This window comes from Cheilinus undulatus, linkage group 2 (assembly GCF_018320785.1).
Source record: "Cheilinus undulatus linkage group 2, ASM1832078v1, whole genome shotgun sequence".
In the NCBI taxonomy this organism is placed as follows: domain Eukaryota; kingdom Metazoa; phylum Chordata; class Actinopteri; order Labriformes; family Labridae; genus Cheilinus; species Cheilinus undulatus.
The window spans coordinates 41,337,886-41,354,464 of record NC_054866.1 but is presented as its reverse complement, the minus strand read 5'-3'; the positions used below and the strand labels follow the sequence as shown (position 1 = coordinate 41,354,464).

The 16,579-nt window shown below is 41.7% G+C and overlaps 1 protein-coding gene across 1 annotated transcript in view; it reads right to left on the bottom strand.

Moving 5' to 3' along the window:
- nbeab (neurobeachin b) overlaps positions 1–16,579 on the bottom strand; it is a 333,968-nt gene that overhangs the window by 4,814 nt on the left and 312,575 nt on the right. Inside the window, exons 49-54 of the mRNA XM_041798435.1 lie at positions 13,543–13,710; positions 8,197–8,286; positions 6,950–7,142; positions 6,068–6,139; positions 5,761–5,916; positions 3,030–3,200 (exon numbers count right to left, since the gene is read on the bottom strand). Coding sequence (XP_041654369.1) covers positions 3,030–3,200; positions 5,761–5,916; positions 6,068–6,139; positions 6,950–7,142; positions 8,197–8,286; positions 13,543–13,710 — 850 coding nt within the window. The remainder of the gene's footprint in view (positions 1–3,029; positions 3,201–5,760; positions 5,917–6,067; positions 6,140–6,949; positions 7,143–8,196; positions 8,287–13,542; positions 13,711–16,579) is intronic.

The window sequence follows — 16,579 nt, the reverse complement described above, 5'->3', positions numbered from 1 at the left end:
CAATGGCTTAAATTTATCTGACTCTAAACAACAACACCTTCTGGTTAACTGGTATTATTGTGCAGTGGTCCACATAACCGCCACACCTTCATCAGGCAATCAAATCATACAACACAAGCACAGTGAGCGTGACACACATCTGCTAGCAGGGAGGTCCCTTTGGATTGTCATGTAAATGGAGGGATGCCCACTGATGGCAGCACAGCCACTTGATTTCATTCTGTGTGTCACATGATTGATGATGACCGGGGGAGAGGTTAGTGAGGGGAGTTTCGCGGCACCTGGAGCTGACCTCCAGTACTGCCAGAGTGGTGTAGGAGGAGAAGTATGACAGTTGTGCTCCTTCTGAAATGCACCAACCACAAATATGGACAAAATGATCTTGTCCTTACATGCTGCTGTGTCCTACAGAAGGTTTAACATAATGAATTCTTCATATAGCAGCTTATATCCAGTGGAAGTTATCCATATTTGACAATAAGATAAAGTACATCAAATGCTGCCAAAAGAATGCAATACATACACATGTATATTGAGATTTTTCAACAAAATAAATCTTAAGTTTTTGTTGAGTCTACTATTCACAGCTCCTGCCAAACTAACACCACTGAATATTACAGTATGTGTCCACTGGGTGTCCACTTCATGACTCAAAAGTTCACCCAATTCAGTGAAAGTTTCTCCATCCACCCAGATGACAGTTAAGCACTGATAGATGATGTGGACATGTGTCAGACCTCTCTCCTCCTCACCCATCATCTCCTGTTCCAGCTCGGCATATTGCCTCTGCAGCTGTAGCAGACCAGTCAGTGAGCTGGACGGTGATCGATGCAGCACGGTCCCTCAGAGACCAGGACCTGAGCAGCGCTGTCAGTCCCAGCACCCACTGCTGAGGGGGGCTGAATAGGACAAGTGTCAGGAAAGCCTCCAGGGGGGGAAAGGGACCGTGTGCAGCTCACCTACCCTACAAAAGATTCAATCAGCTTGCACTGCACACCCCCAACTCCTCCAAGCCCCTGGGACGAGAGGAAGTCAGCCACCACAATTACCCGGTGCAAATATCCTCTTGTATCGGTGTGATGGGTTAAGTCTGAGAGGCAGGGCCATGATTGAGCTGGAAGTTTTTTTAATTATTACACATTTAAGACGCATGAAGCCTTTTGGAGTGTGGGTGAAATCAATTCTTCTGCGCGCCATATATTCATGATGAGGGAGCAGTGATACAGCTGCTTCATTTTGACAAAACCTTCAACCTGCATCATAAAGAATAAATTAGGCATGAGACCATTGTTGATGAATAGATAGGAAATTAAAATGGATTTCAAGTGTCAAGATAGGAAAAGGCTTTAGTGGTTTAACAATACGTATCTTATAAACATTTGCCATCTTTGTGGGTACATGTGCATCTTAAAATATTAGTTCATTCTTTCTGTGATTTTCTACAAAAAGTTAAACTTTTATAAATTCTAGATTCATCTCATACAAAGTACAACTTCTAAAGATCTTCCATATTTTAATCTTGATGCTTAAAGCTCACAAAAAAAATCCACTATCTCAAAATATTAGAATATTGTGAAAAAGTCCTATTTGCAAAGGTTTACTGAGCCTTCATTTTCTCACTCTGGTTCAGTACACACAAGTACACACAACTGTAATCACTGGGAAGACTGCTGACTCGACTATCGTCCAGAAGACAATCATTGTCACCATCCACAAGGAGGGTAAGCCACGGAAGGCCACTGCCGAAAGGGCAGGCTGTTCTCAGAGTGCCTTTATCAGAGCATATTCATGGAAAGTTGACTGGAATAGAAAAGTGTGGTAAGAAAAAAATCTGTACATCATAAATCATGTTTGGACTGATGTTTTGTGATATTCTAATGTTTTGAGATAATAGATTTTTGTGAGCTGTAAGCTGTTAATCTCAATATTAAAACAAAAAAAATCTTTTCACTTTATATGAGATGTACCAAGAATATAATAAGTTTCACATCTTCAGTTAAATTACAGGGGAAACAATTAGTACATGCATAATATTCTATCTTTTTGGATGGACCTGTACATGGCTGATAATATCTGAATACAGAGTTTTGTTAAGTATTGTGCCATAAAAAACAGTATGTCAAGTGCTGAGCTCATTTTGCACTGTTTTATGAATAAAATCCATGCTTATACACCTTTAAGTGCTGTTTATGAACCAAGACAAATTCTAATCTGCTTTCCTCAGTGTTTCTAGAGATTAAGAAGTTATTTGACTGAATGAAAACACATACTACCTTTTGTTTCCTTCCCTCTTGTCCATTGAAGATGCACTGTAAGCACCCGTGGTGTGAATATCAGGGGAATACTGTTTTCCTGCCGCAGTAACACGAGTGCTATTGCCCCTTGCTAATTGGAGGCAACCAAGCTGAAATTCTTAATTAACTGTCCGAGCCTCAGTGAAGTTAATTAGAGAACACTTGCAACTAATCCAGAGCTCCTAGAATCTGTAGCAATTGGAAACACAAGATCTTCCAACACCCACTCACACGAAGATGCATTGTTTTGTCAATCAGATGTAAAAATATACTCCAGTTTTTCATTTCACACCATATGTGGCGCTCTTTGCTTGTACAATACTACATCTTCTCTGTACTTGATAGATTGTTCTAACACAGACAATCAGTGAGAATGAGCAACAAAACAAGCTGAGCAGAAGGAATCACACACTGGGGTCTCCCATTTTGAATGCCAAGACATCTGGAGTCCTCTTCTTGAAAGCAGCTTAGCTCAATGCAATGAAACACACTGATATATCACAGCAACAGTTCAGATGAATTATCCTCTGTCTGTCTCTCCACATTATTTGATTTCTAACACAGAACGCCTTTTTACCAGTGCTGATCAAAGTCTCTCGTTTCCTATATAACTTTTTACAATCACTAACGATAGCTCATGCACCTTTAAAAAGAGAAACACGTGGAATAGACTCCGGTTAATTTCCAGAGATCGTGATGCTGCTGTTTACTCTTCGTATGCATGCATGCTCTTACTGTTATTTGGATTGTCGCCAATAATATGGTGCCGTCCACTCCAATACCAAAGCAGCAGTGTTGCATCCCTGGACCCTGAGACGATGTAGCAGTCTCCTCCAATGTAAGACTCTGATCTGGCCAGACATGTCACCACATCCCAGTGGCCAAAAACTATCTGGGTCAGCTTGCCTAAAGAAAAAATGTACAATCGTGTTTTTAGTGTTAACAGAAATTGCTAGTCAGAAGTTCCTAAAATGCAGCAATGCACTCATGCCAACTGTGTTTTCTAAGCCCTGAAGGCTGTAGTTAAGGTAACACTGTGTTTTATATTTGTATGAAAAACGTCTGAAGTTATCCATAATTACATAGAGAAGGAAAGTAATAGAATACATTTACTCAAATTGAGTAGCTTTTCATGCACTTGCACTATTTTGAGTAGTTTAAAAAAATCATGTATTTTACTTTTCCTTGAGTATATCTAGGGACAAGAATACACCTTGTCCCCAGTTCCAATGATATCCTGTATGAATTCTAAGTGAGCCTTTTGTTATACCGGCGTTTCCATAGTAACAAAACGCCTGTGAACAAGGCTGCCCGAAAGGGGGAAAAAGGGGGAAGCTTTCTGGGGCCCAGACAAATGTGGGATCCATGGAGGTCAGCAAATTCATGGTCTATTGAAAATTTAAGCTGTGATATCTATAATTTATGATGAACTTGAATATTAAGCTTTGTTTTTTTTTTTTGGGGGGGGGGGGGGTTGGACATTAACATTGTAGTTGGGCACAGGGGCATAGCTAGAGATTTAGGGCCCCCAGAAAAAATATTTAACACAGGGCCCCACTTAACCGGCTAGCCAAGCAACAAATGTTAAATCATTTTTACAAATATCCATACGTTTTGAATATATTTTTGAACCATAATTTCTCCAGTTATGAGCAACATTTTTAATATGGTTAAATTAAATTTACTTGCATTAACTTGCAGCACTGGACTATACCATTTGGACATTTTTAAGGGAGGAGCAGGGCCCCTAGTATTTTATTTTATTCTATTTGATACAAATTACAGTCTGTTGACCAATTAATTTAGTCGCTTTTGATTCAGTAAGGACACTTATTCCTAAGAAAAATACATAAAAGCACACTTTTCATTCTAGGTTTCTCAAGGGCCCCTCCCTACTGCGGGCCTGGGTATTCAGTACACTTTTTCCCCCTGTGCTATGCCCATGGATGGGCACATTGAACAAAACCATTTGAAAAGTACAGTTAGACTTCATAGCTAAGCCAAAATGTGCACAATAGTCAGGACTCCAGAAAACAAAGCAAAAAATAGGCAACTTTAAGAGAAATATAATCAATTAGTTGCAAATAGTGGCAAAAATTAGTTAAAAGTGACAAAAATGGAAAACGTAATGCTCTGTGACTCAGGATTAGTTGATCTGTGCTGTAATCGTTTTTATGTTTTATATCTGTAACTGTAAATTGTAGGGGGTAGTCAATCACAGGACTTACAGAGACAAACAACCAGTCACACTGAAACCTACGGTCAATTTGAAGTCACTAATTAACCAACAAGAATTTTTTTTAACTGGGGGAGGGGGGGGGGCAGAGAACCCAGAGAAAGCCCAATCATGCATAGGGAGAACATGTAAACTCCACACAGAAATGCCTTGTCTGACAATAACAACTCAGCAAATTTAATATAAAATACTGTACTTTTAATCTTTACTTTACTAGGGTTATATGCAGGTAATTTTACTTTTACTTAATTAAATGTAAATTATAGTTACTTTACTTTTACTTGGGAAAAGCCTTGAAGAGAATGTAATTTGATGTATGCTGTTTTCTGTGATGTACTATTGTGATGGGTTTTTTTTGTTTTTAATTATTCGTATTGTATGTTTTTACATCTTCCTGGCCAAAGACTGCTGATATAAATTAGCTTTAAAGATGTCTCTGTAGGTTCTCATTCACCCCGGTCATGGTTATCCAAATCTGGTCCAAAAAGGGGCAACTGGACCAAGAACTTTTCAAGAACTCCAATGAAGTCAAGTTGACCCCCTTTGGATATGATTTGGATTAGCTTTATAGCTAACTCTGGCTCAACAGTTATGCTATGCATGTCCCCCATGGAATAGATCAATCAACTTTCGTTTTTAATACTATTTTGGGTATTTTTTGCCTTTATTATGAAAGGATAGCTTAAGAGAGACTAGAAATACTGGGAGAGAGAGTTGTGGGAAGACAGGAATAGATCCCACAACCAGTGTGCTGAAGACTATAGCCTCTGCTAATGGGTGCCTGCTCTATTCTCTAAGCTAAACTGGTGCCCTAATAATTTAAACTTGAGTTCAATATTCTTGTACTCTTCCCATTCCTGAATTTAAGGGAGCATTTTTCCCTAATTGCTTCAATCTTCTTGTGAAAGATCATCAGATTAATCTTGGAGCTGTTGGGGGAATTATAACAGCGCTTGTAAAGCTGAGCTTATAATTATTTAGAGAATCTCTGAGGAAGATTGCAGTCATTATCCTCATCTTACTGAATATTGATCAGTGGATAGGAAATGAGCAGATCTATATTTGTATTTACTTCAGGGAGTTCTAGTGTATTGCAGGATTGTCATCCGTTTTCTACAAGGCTTGTCAGGAGACAGCAGCGACGATACTGTATTACACCCATCATAGCGTTCAGTCCTCCACACATCAGTGCACACCTCTATAAGAAATAGAGTTTACACTGCAACCTACCTGTCTCGGAGGAGTACACACGAAAGCTCTTGTCCCAGAAGCCACACACCAGTATGTAGCGGTTGTCAGCTGTCACCACGAAACACTGTGTGGTGATTTGGATGCTCTGGTCCACTAGGTCTGTGATCTGACGCTTGTTGCTTCCAGTACTGTTGGCTGTGAGGGGAAAAAAGGGAAAAACAGAACAGGTGTCAATACCTGAGCACTTACAAACAAGTTATCATAGCTGCTAAAACAGACACGAGTTTATCTCTTTACTTTCTGTTGTTTGATGTATTTTTGAAGCAGGAGAACAAAGCTTACTCACCAACCAGAGAATCCATCTCTATAGGGAGGTGATGGGCTTGCTCCAGTGAATAGCCAGGTGCTCCTCTGAGACCTGGATTGAGTCAGGGATGCAGGAGGAAATTAATCATTCTTTTTAAACTCTATATATGACTTCTCTCTCACCTATCCAAATACACTCAGACACCTGTTCCCTGTTCAGAGCCAAAGCTAATTCAGAGTCTCCTCCAGGAGTTAGAAAAATTGGAGGTCCATCAGAAAGATTTCCATCCCTCATACTAGCCCTCTTTTTAAGGGTGTCAAACTGAATGAGACATTTTGTTCCTGCAATTTGTATCTGGATCTAGTTTTAAAACAGCAACATGCCTGAAAATATGGAGGCCTTATTATCATCATTATTCTGAAAAGCCAAACCACATTTCCCTCCTCTGCGACAGGATGGCAAGGGTGCTGCAGCTGTGTTCATTAGTGTGGGAGCAGCCGGAGCAGCCACACAGTGCCGACTCTTTGGTCCTGAGTTTGCTGTGTTTCTACGGTGACAGATGGGGACGTGTGAGGAGAATGTGGTGCAGTTGCAGCCTAATTTCCTAGTAACCATTGCTTTGGCCCTCTGACCCTGAGGTGAGGCTGATTCTCAGGGAGGGGCTCTGTGGGTAATGTTGTTCACACATGTCTGAAAAGGAACATGTGGAAACACTCATGGTCAGCTTACCTAGGAGGTGCTAGCCTCTCACATAGCCAGCTGGCTGCAGCTCTATCATGAGCAGTGGGCAGGTTTGTATGTGCTCGTGATGAAGTGATTTTACAGGAAAACTGCTGTGGTAGGTATGGCACTTTTTTTTTTTACGAGGGCATATGTGAAGGTTTGAACATATCACCGCCATGTGTGTTCAGCTCCACTCACCAACGGTGTTGTGCCAGCGGTTGACAGCAAATAGGCGGCTGCAGGTGACAGTGACCACAGCTGGCATGGTAAGATGGGGCAGTGTGTTGGCAGCCACATGGGTTACAGGCGAATTGGACGGAAACTTCAACACCATGATGACATCTTGCTGCATCTGGTCCTTGAACATGAGGGGACTCTGTGGAAGGAAACACTATTGAGAAGAAGAGGGAAAAGACAGAGTGTGGGGAACAATGGAGGATGTGGTGTTATGAAAGGACGAGTACAAGGGTAAAGGACCAGGAAAAGGAAAGAAGAAGACAAGGGATGGAGAAGATGAAAGGAGAAGGTGTGATACAATGGGAAAAAAGAATGGAAAGAGGCAATTAGTGTGGAGGTTGGAGGAAAAAGTAGGTTCAGACACAGAGAGGAGTGCTTCGTGCACTGCCCCCTTAGGACAGTGCAGTCAGACGAAGGATCGGTCAGACGAGGATAAGACATGGAAAACAGGGATGAAGGAGGCTGTAACACGAGATGGTGCAAACGACATATACATGTATCGGAAAGATTCACTTCAGTTTATAAAGAAAAAAGGATTAAAGCTTATGTTTCCCCAGTAAAATTAAGCTCAGACTCTTCAAGTGAGACAACAACTGTAAAAGAAGTAACATCAATGGAGGAGATAGGAATCCTGACGATACTCCGAGATTTTAACTAGTCTCAACTGCAGAATATTTTGACAGAAGAGGACAAAAGTGGATAGAAACATTCACATTTTTTGCAGAGGTAGAAAATTGAACTAAAAGGTCTCAAAGGGATCTGCCCAACCAAGTTTCTTGTCGGTGAAGAAAAACAGAGAGAGCCATGTGGGGATAATGAGGGCTAGGCTGCCTATTACATGGATTAGACAAGGAAGAGCGGCTTACAGCAGAAAGAGGGGAGCTACTGGGCCAGTAGAGAGCACTCTTCCCTCTACACCACACTGCCTGTAAGCAGTAACAGCTATAAAACAATGCACACAATTGGCACTTAAGACTTGCTGTTATATTGCAGATCTGTGACCTACATGAGGGGAAACATCTACTTTTTTCATAATGAGTGTCTTAAAGAAAACATGTTCCCATTAGAAATCAAAGACATCTATCTTAAACCTGCATGTTGCTTTGAATACAAGCACGCAAAGGCTCGCTCAGGTCCACACATCCTCTCTCACACACCAACACCACCAGAGGTGCAGAGAATTTTCCCAGCATGCTCGTTGCTCTCACCAGGTGCATGGCGGAGCTGCGTGGAGGATGTGGCTCAATAAGCAACTGAGATGGCGTCTGTCCAAAGCTCTGGATCTGTGCTTCTGTGGCCTGCGGGAGAGAGAGAGAGAGCAGAGAAGGGGAGAGAGAGCGCGGCTGTCACAATCAATATGCATCAAAGTGATGGGTCAATGCGTTACTTGACAATGCAAGCAAATCCTAACTCAGCCGTGCCTCTGAGGAAAGGGGGAGGTAAAGGGAAAGGGGAGCACTCCCAATCCGCCTGGGTGCTCCCCCTTCCCCCCTCAGCCTGCAGAGTCATCCAAGTGTTAGTATGGAAGAGACAAGCCTTTTCCTATTAACATGCTTCAGTTAACCATTCCCATTTCCAGGCGCAGGGGCCCCCACTGCATAAACGTTAACCTGGAGTGACACCCAGCTAGGACTGCAGCAGGCCGGCCTGCTTTTAGATGTTATTGTGCTTGAAACAAAGGGGAAAAGCATGTCCATGCAAACACATTTGTATGAAACAGACATAAAATCACACAAGCAGACCAGGGTGAATTGGGCAGAGGGTACCTTAATGAAGAATGATTTACTGGGTTAACACTGGGATTGTAGATGCTGAGGAAAAACTAAAAACAGAACAGGTTGCACCCTGAGCAGAGGTACAAAAACAACAAAACTAAAGGGGACTATTCTACTATTATTAGAAAACAACTGCATCTAAAATAGACAAAAGTTCCCTTTGCCTTCCAGTGAGTGAGGAAAAAAAACAAGCAGTAAGAGCTGCTGAGCTTGACTGAAAGTGGGGCACTCCACGGTGCGAGTGATTGATGTGACTGGAGCCACTTCCACCATCAGAGGGGAGCTTGTAGACGTCCGTCAATGCCACAGCGCACAATGGAACATACATCGCTCAGCCTTTCGCCTGCCCTTCTGACTGCCTGGGTGACTAGCCCTCATTTTCTTTCGCCTGTACACCTCACTCACTATCAAAAGGACCTATTGGGTAGCACATGCCACAGAGGGAGATGTGGCGTGGGACATTTGGAGGTGATACTGAATTAGGACAGGCCACCTGCAAGCAAAACAGTCGCCCCAAACGCCCCCTGGTCACTTCCGATCTTCCACAGCACCAAAAAAGGCCCTGTCCACACGGCTGACTGCTGTCGCACAGCAGTGAAAGTTTCATGTGAGTTGTTGGGCACATTTGGCAACCATTAGGTCTTAGAGAGTGTTTCTTTACAATGCAGTCCGTCAAGTAGTAAGCAGCTGACATTATGGCTATTTAAGGTTAGCGTTAGGGTGAAGGTCACAATGTCTGTCAGAGTTAGGAAATTTGATACAAAGATCAGAAAGACTGAGAGGGCCATGTGGAAAACATCACCATATTTCTTGTGATGATTCTATTACCAATGAAGCTGTGCTGCTTCATGTCCCATTTTGGAAGTTTTAGGCAACCCAGATGCCAAGCATTAATTAGTGCATGGGGGAGGATTTATCTGTGCGGTTTTTAGAGTGTCAGGGGAAGGGGGCCTTGCTTGTTGAAGGTTAACTCAAGAACATGTTTCCCTACTAGATGATCAAAACATGTCAATATCTCACAGGTGCTTCAACACTAATCCTCTCTGAGGAATGTCAAAAACTTATCTCTATCTTAGTCTGAGATGGAGAGCACTTAACAGGCAGTTCATTAGTTTAAGTCACTTCAGGCTCTGCTTTTTGGCTGATAAGTGACACTTATTGCCAAAGCCATCTGGATGATCTCCCCTCCCAGCAACAACTGCCTTGCTTGGGTGAGCACCTAACATCCATCATAACACACAGTGTCTGCATGTCTGTGAGTCTGACTTTGCTTGCATCTGAAATAGCTGCAGCTCTCTCTCTTTGTCTGCTAGCTGGTCCCAAAGTAGTGACTCTGATCCCCCAACAGCATCCTCTGGTGCACTCATGCAACGCAGCAACACAACAGCTCTGTCAGACAGAAAGCAAACTCGGCCTCGCGATGACCTGCTAAGCGGTGTGGGATCATGCTGAGTCACGACACCTGAGATCAGCCGTGGCGACTACAAATCTGGAGCAGTTATACCTTTCACCTTTGACAGATTTGGTGGATTATAGAGGCAAATTGCTTTCATTAAGCACTAAAAAGATTAAAATAAGTATGAAAATAAATCAAGTCAGCACTAAAACCTCTCAAAAATGAACAAAGTGATCAAGGTTATTGTTGTATAATTGACTGCGCTGCTCATTCTTTACATACCAATGGAAATTTGTTTAAGCTAAACTTATTTGGACTCATTTTAATCCTTAAGCACTAAGGAAGAATTACCCTGAAGGTATTCTTTTGAGTGACAGCTTAGACTAGACATGTGCACTACTGTTTGTGGGAGCAGAAATGTGTCCACCAGAGGGTGATTGTCTCTAATGCGTCTAAGAGTAAACATCAAAAGCAGCACACTGATCCCACATGATCTGTGGTACATATGAAGGGAGTTCCTTATCATTAAGGTCAAGGATTTAAACACTTGTGTGCCATCACTACGAAAAAATCAAGGTGAAGTCAATTTCAAGTATGTCAAGCTGCTTCAAAGCGCTTCATCGGCTAGCCACAGCACACTTTGTTGTCTTTGTCAACTCGGTGGGGGCGGGAGGGGCTGTGGCAGCCAAGGAGGAATAGAGTCCCACTGATGAATAATTTGTCTGTTTACTTCTGAGTGACACTGCAGGGTCTGAATCAAGGGGTTGCTGTCATGTTTTTCCATAAGAGAAGGCTGTCAGGAGGAGTGTCGTGGGGAAAGGACTGCTGTTCCGGCAGTGTGCCCAGTAGAGCTGTCACCGTGCCCTCAACAAGAGGCCCAGCAGCATGTCAGAGGGTGTCATCATTTCAAACTGACACACGGAAGGAAATTATCTCTCATGACCTCTAATTTCTTGACATTTCAAATGCCTTAATTGTTGTGACTAATGCCAGATCTGCAGTTTCACCTGTCAGGCTTGGGATGAATCAATACCCTGGAGTCAATCGTTGCATTTCAGCAGGTCTTGGCGAGACATGCGTTGGGCACTTTTCCATGTTCCACCTTTCTGACTCATGCAGGCGGTTCATAGACCGCTTATACGAAGCAAGACATTCTCCATCAGAATGATCATATGTGATGACTTGAGATAAAGTATTTCACATCAGAGAATCAAAGAAAAGTAATATTTTTTTTTGTCAAAAACAGGTGGAAAAAGCATCAGTTAAAAGACTTCTGTCTTGTTGTTGGTGGTGTATCTATGTGGCTACTTACTTACATTTGAATCTGCCTGTTTTACAGACATGTCCATAATTAATTTCCAGGATATGACTAGGATTATGGAGTTAGGATTCATTGTTATTCTTTATCACAGGAAGATGAAGAATTCATCATTAGAAATGTGACTGGAGTTATGAAGGCTTATCTTAATTAGCGCTCATCATACCACCATCACAGCAGTTGCAATTAGCTGTACCTTTTTCTCTCTTCAGCACAAATACATTCAAATGTCACAACTGCAACTACATCAAATGTGCACAATTAGGGATTCTGAGTTGCAGGCTTCCTAATCTGCAACTAACAAACAGTGCTGTCATCTCTCAGGGTATGAGCAGGCAAGGCAGGGAGTAAAACTGATTAAAAAACCCTCAGCCTGATGCAAAATAAAAACAAATCATCACCCCAAACCTTCTCAAAATGATGAAAACCAAACCTTTCACAATACGTTCTGGTAATTAGATCGGCCAAATCTTCAGCAGGTGATTTGCATAGTGGTCACTTGATAAATAAAGGCGCTCCTGGAAGTGACAGTATATAAATGACTTGTTTTGCAGACAGCAGATGGTGGATATCACAGGGAGAGACAAGCTCACACTGGAAAGAACCACAATGCATGCCAGCTGCTGCAGTCTCTGGTCCCCTTTCCCATCTACGCAATTAAGCTATTCACGAGTAGTACGGAGGAGCTAATAGATATTCAATTAGTTAGCTCAGAACAAGAGGATTCACTACTTCATGTATTGACTGACTGACCTCTGGTGATTGATCAAAGAGTCCAGTCAGATTCATTGATCTGATTAAGGAACACAATATATTCAGTACAAAGAATAAAGGAGCCCAGAAGATGATGTTTGGATGGACCAAAGAGTACTAAGGAAAGATATTAAATGACTGTATAGGAAATTAATAACTTAGTTCACGGGTCATCAACTACATTTGTACAAAAGCCAGCATTTTCCTATGCAGGCAATTTGGGGGGGAACTAAAGACATTTAAAAATGGTCTAATTAACATAGTTTGTTTACATATTCTTATTTTCTTTTGAATGTAAATTTGATGATCCTCAATTGCCATCCCTAGCACACACCAATAGCAGCACATCAACAATCAAACTCCCCATCAGCCACTGCTGGGCCAGGCTCTTGATACGAAAGCCAAAAGCCTGCTCGGGCATCACCTTACTGGTTGAAAAAACACAAGAGGAGCAGTGGTAGTTTACCAGCAGCTGAGGCTTTTGGTTTATCTACACCTCAAACAAAAGATGGTACCAAATTTCATTTTCGGTGCCATCAAACAGAGCTGTTAATAGGGCAGCTGAGAAGGACAAAACAGCTGTTTTTTTTCTTCAGGAAAACACTCTGCCAGCCACTGCCAGCCGCGCTGGGCATAAAGCAATGGTGTAAAGCGCCGTAGCATGGGCTATGGGTGTCTGACCGCCAGCAATGTGGGTTTGTCCATAGAAAGTAATGGGGGCAATCATCTTAACACATGTTGGACGGTGCTGGTGGGTTCTGGGCTTAACAGTGAGATCAGTCCCTATATTCCAGCCAGCCACAAGGGGGTGATTGAGATATTTTAGCTAATTATTTCTGTGACTGTCATGTTGTCCATCACAGGGCGTGACGCCAATATGCTGTGTAGTGATATGTGAAAACCCAAGCAGGAAAACCGCACCCCCAAAATGCCTGAAGCCAAAAGTTGGCATAGAAAACAACAGTTTTTGATCATGAATGGACTGATATAGACTTTTTTGCATGCACTATATTTGTTACTAATAGCTGACAGGTAGATTTCTGGAAAATGGATGAAACATGATCATGAAACTTGATGATCACTGACTTAGATCATCAAGAGATGGTGTTAATCAATAAACAAACTCAATGAGTCAGCAGCTCTACGTGATTTTCCCACGGGTAACATCTGTATGACACATGAATTGATTGACAGATGCCTGATATGAACACTGGCAAGCACCGGCACATGCCAGGACAAATAGAGACAGGAAGTGGGATATAAGTGGAGGATGGGCGTTGTCTCCATGGCAATATGTCTGCGCAAGCCTTACCTCTCTGAGCGCAGGGTCAGTGATACTGTCCAGCTTGGCGGAGCCCTCGTAAGTCAGGTAGTGAAAGACGTTGAGGGCACGCACTGCCTCCGGGCCCCGCTGCTTGTAGCCGAAAATAAGGTCAATCCACTGATGCAGCTGACATGACACAAACTCGCTTTCCAGGGCCTGTCAGAGGAGAACGGGGCAAGTAGAGGTGAGAGGCACATCAGCAACACATGGGACGAAAGACAGAACACAAATTGTATTTCCATAGAACAAAACACAGCCTACACGGATGACCTACCAGGGCTTAACATCATATCAGGTAACACTAAGCTATCTATGAGTACAGCATGGGAAAAACAATTGGTAAGTTAAATAAATATGAGTGTTCAACCTTTTACAGCACAAACTATCATCCAAAACAAAAAATGAAGAAATAAAGCTGCATCTCCTCCTCTAAATGTAATCGTCTTACTCCAGACAAGAAACCAATATCACATTTCTGCGTCCACTTAAAATACCAACCACACTATCTCCTCACGGAGACAAAGGAACTGGTTCAATACTAACAGGGATCCAATTTACTGTAAACCCATCTGCAGAGGCAGCATTGATAAATCACTAGTAAGCATGGAAAAGCAGGCTTGATTTCTTCAGGGTGTGCTGGTAGGAGATATGGGATAAGATTTGAGGCTGATAATTATTATAAATATACCTATGGAAGCCATGCAGTGGGGGGTTGATGTATTGTTCCACAATACAGTACAATATAATTCCCATGCATGCTGGTGTAAGGCTTTGCTGGAGGAATTTACACTCCACCCCTCCGCGTCAGGGATAACAGCCATTACCAACAAAGCCTGCTCGAGCACACAGAGGCAGAGTTTGCCACAGGGCATATCACTACAATTGAAAGTGGCACATGCAAAGATGGGAAGTGGGAGGAAAAGGGAGGGAGGGAGAAAGAGGGAAGAAAAAAAGGAGGAAGAGAGAGACAGAGGGGGAGGCAGGGAGAGAGGTTCACTGACAGAAATGAAATAATAGAGGAAGCAAGAGTGTGGGCTAGCTCGAGAACAGAACAAAAGAAAGACAAAAAATGGAGGCAGGGGAAGACTATGATTTTCTGGGCATGTGAATACACTGGTCTGTGAATGTAACAATGCAAAGCAACATCACACATGTATCCTTCAGCAGTAGAAAAATATCCTCTATAATCCTTTTGTCATCCTCTCTCCATGTTTTGGAGATGCAGACATGCCCATAACAACTCACAACCTCCCCCCCCCCCCTCTCTTTCTCTACCCCCCACCCCCCACTCTGCCCGTACACAAGCATGATAAAGCTAGACCAGGCGGCATGGGTAGAGTACAGTGAAAGGTCACCTCCATAAGACCAGCCCGGCTCTGTCACTCTGGCTGAAAAGGTCAAGTGTGTTCCCACAGCCTCTTTTTACCTCTGGTCCAAAAACGCTGTGGCCCCTAACCTCAGAATACATGCGTGCACAATGCTCTGTTTACTGGAAGTATTATTGAGCATCTTATGGTCCACATAAAACAATTCATCAAGCATGAATTAGAAAGTAAAGTATGCCAACGTCCCTTAACTACTTTACTCTGTAAATTCTATTGTTGGAAATAATTTCTGGTCTGTTTTTATCTATACTGAGAGCTGAACATAATCAGTTCTTTCATCACTTTTGAAACTAAACTATACATGTGAAATTCCTGCACTTTATATATGCATTTTTCAAACCTATTACAACATGAAAAAGTCACTATTTTTCATGTGAATTCATAGGAAAGCATAACTTCCCAGAGTGAAACCAGTAATTTTGTGAAATTAGTATGATGTCTTAATATTCTAAAGGTGCAGTGTGTAACATTGGGGGATATTAGCAAAATTGAGCAGTCAGATTCTAGATTGATATGCCCTCTTGTGGTTGTAATTGGGCAACCAATGTAATCAAGAAAATTAAGTTTATGCTATTCGGTCCCACCTGTGGTATTGTAGAAACACAAAAGATGCAAAAATCCAAGATGGCAGAGTCCATGGAGGGGACCCTCCCAATAAATGAATAATAGGCTCACTCTAAGTTATTGAAAATAAAACTATTGTATATATTCAGATGATTAAACATTACAAGATGGGTTCATTTATAAATATTATGTTCCATTTTTACTAACATTTATCCACTAAATGCCATTAGCTTGTATTAGACCCTGCACCACTATGTCAAAACTAAAGTCCTTGAGTTCACAAAGCTTACATTTCACAAAGATGATTTGTGAGACCTCAGTATTTCTAATAATTAAAACAAAACGCAAACTGTATCCTTATGTATTCTCTCATTTTTGTGCATATTTAAAGCTGCCAAGCACGGTGCCCCATCATGATGTTGTGAATGATATCTGACATTGCAGTATAGGATTTAAGGTTATTAAACTCAGTATTTCCAAAAGAAAGCATGTGATCAAATACTAGGTTACCACCAGAGGTGAAAACAGTACAAGACTATGGTACTCAGGTAAAGGCAACGTTAATCTTTTTCAAGATTTACTTAAGTAGAAGTAAATTACTGATCACAAAAATCTACTTAAGTAAAAGTAAAAAGTAATTCATCTGACAAAAAATGAGTAGCTACTTTTGATAATCAAGGGGTTTGTTCAGTAAAATATCCCCTTCCTTAAAGGGCTATAACAAGAGAATATGAATGTTCAACCAGGTTGTAAAGGCAAAGACACACTTTTATAATCAAGTGAAATGCAAGAGCTGCTTATAAATGTAATGTGAAACCATGCTCTTGATATATATAACTGTTTGTCTTACCAAATCCAAACAACTAGCTGGTTTCATGTTGTAAACAGAAAGCATGGATGTTCTTTTTTTGATTTTTAATTATTTTAAAACTGTCTATAAAAAGTATTCACCCCCTTGGATGTTTTACCGTTTCACTGATTTATAGATCATTCATGGTCAATATAACTTGGCTTTTCTGACAAATATTATAAAAAAAACGATTTAATCCCTGAGTTGCTTGGAGTGTTCTTTTGTG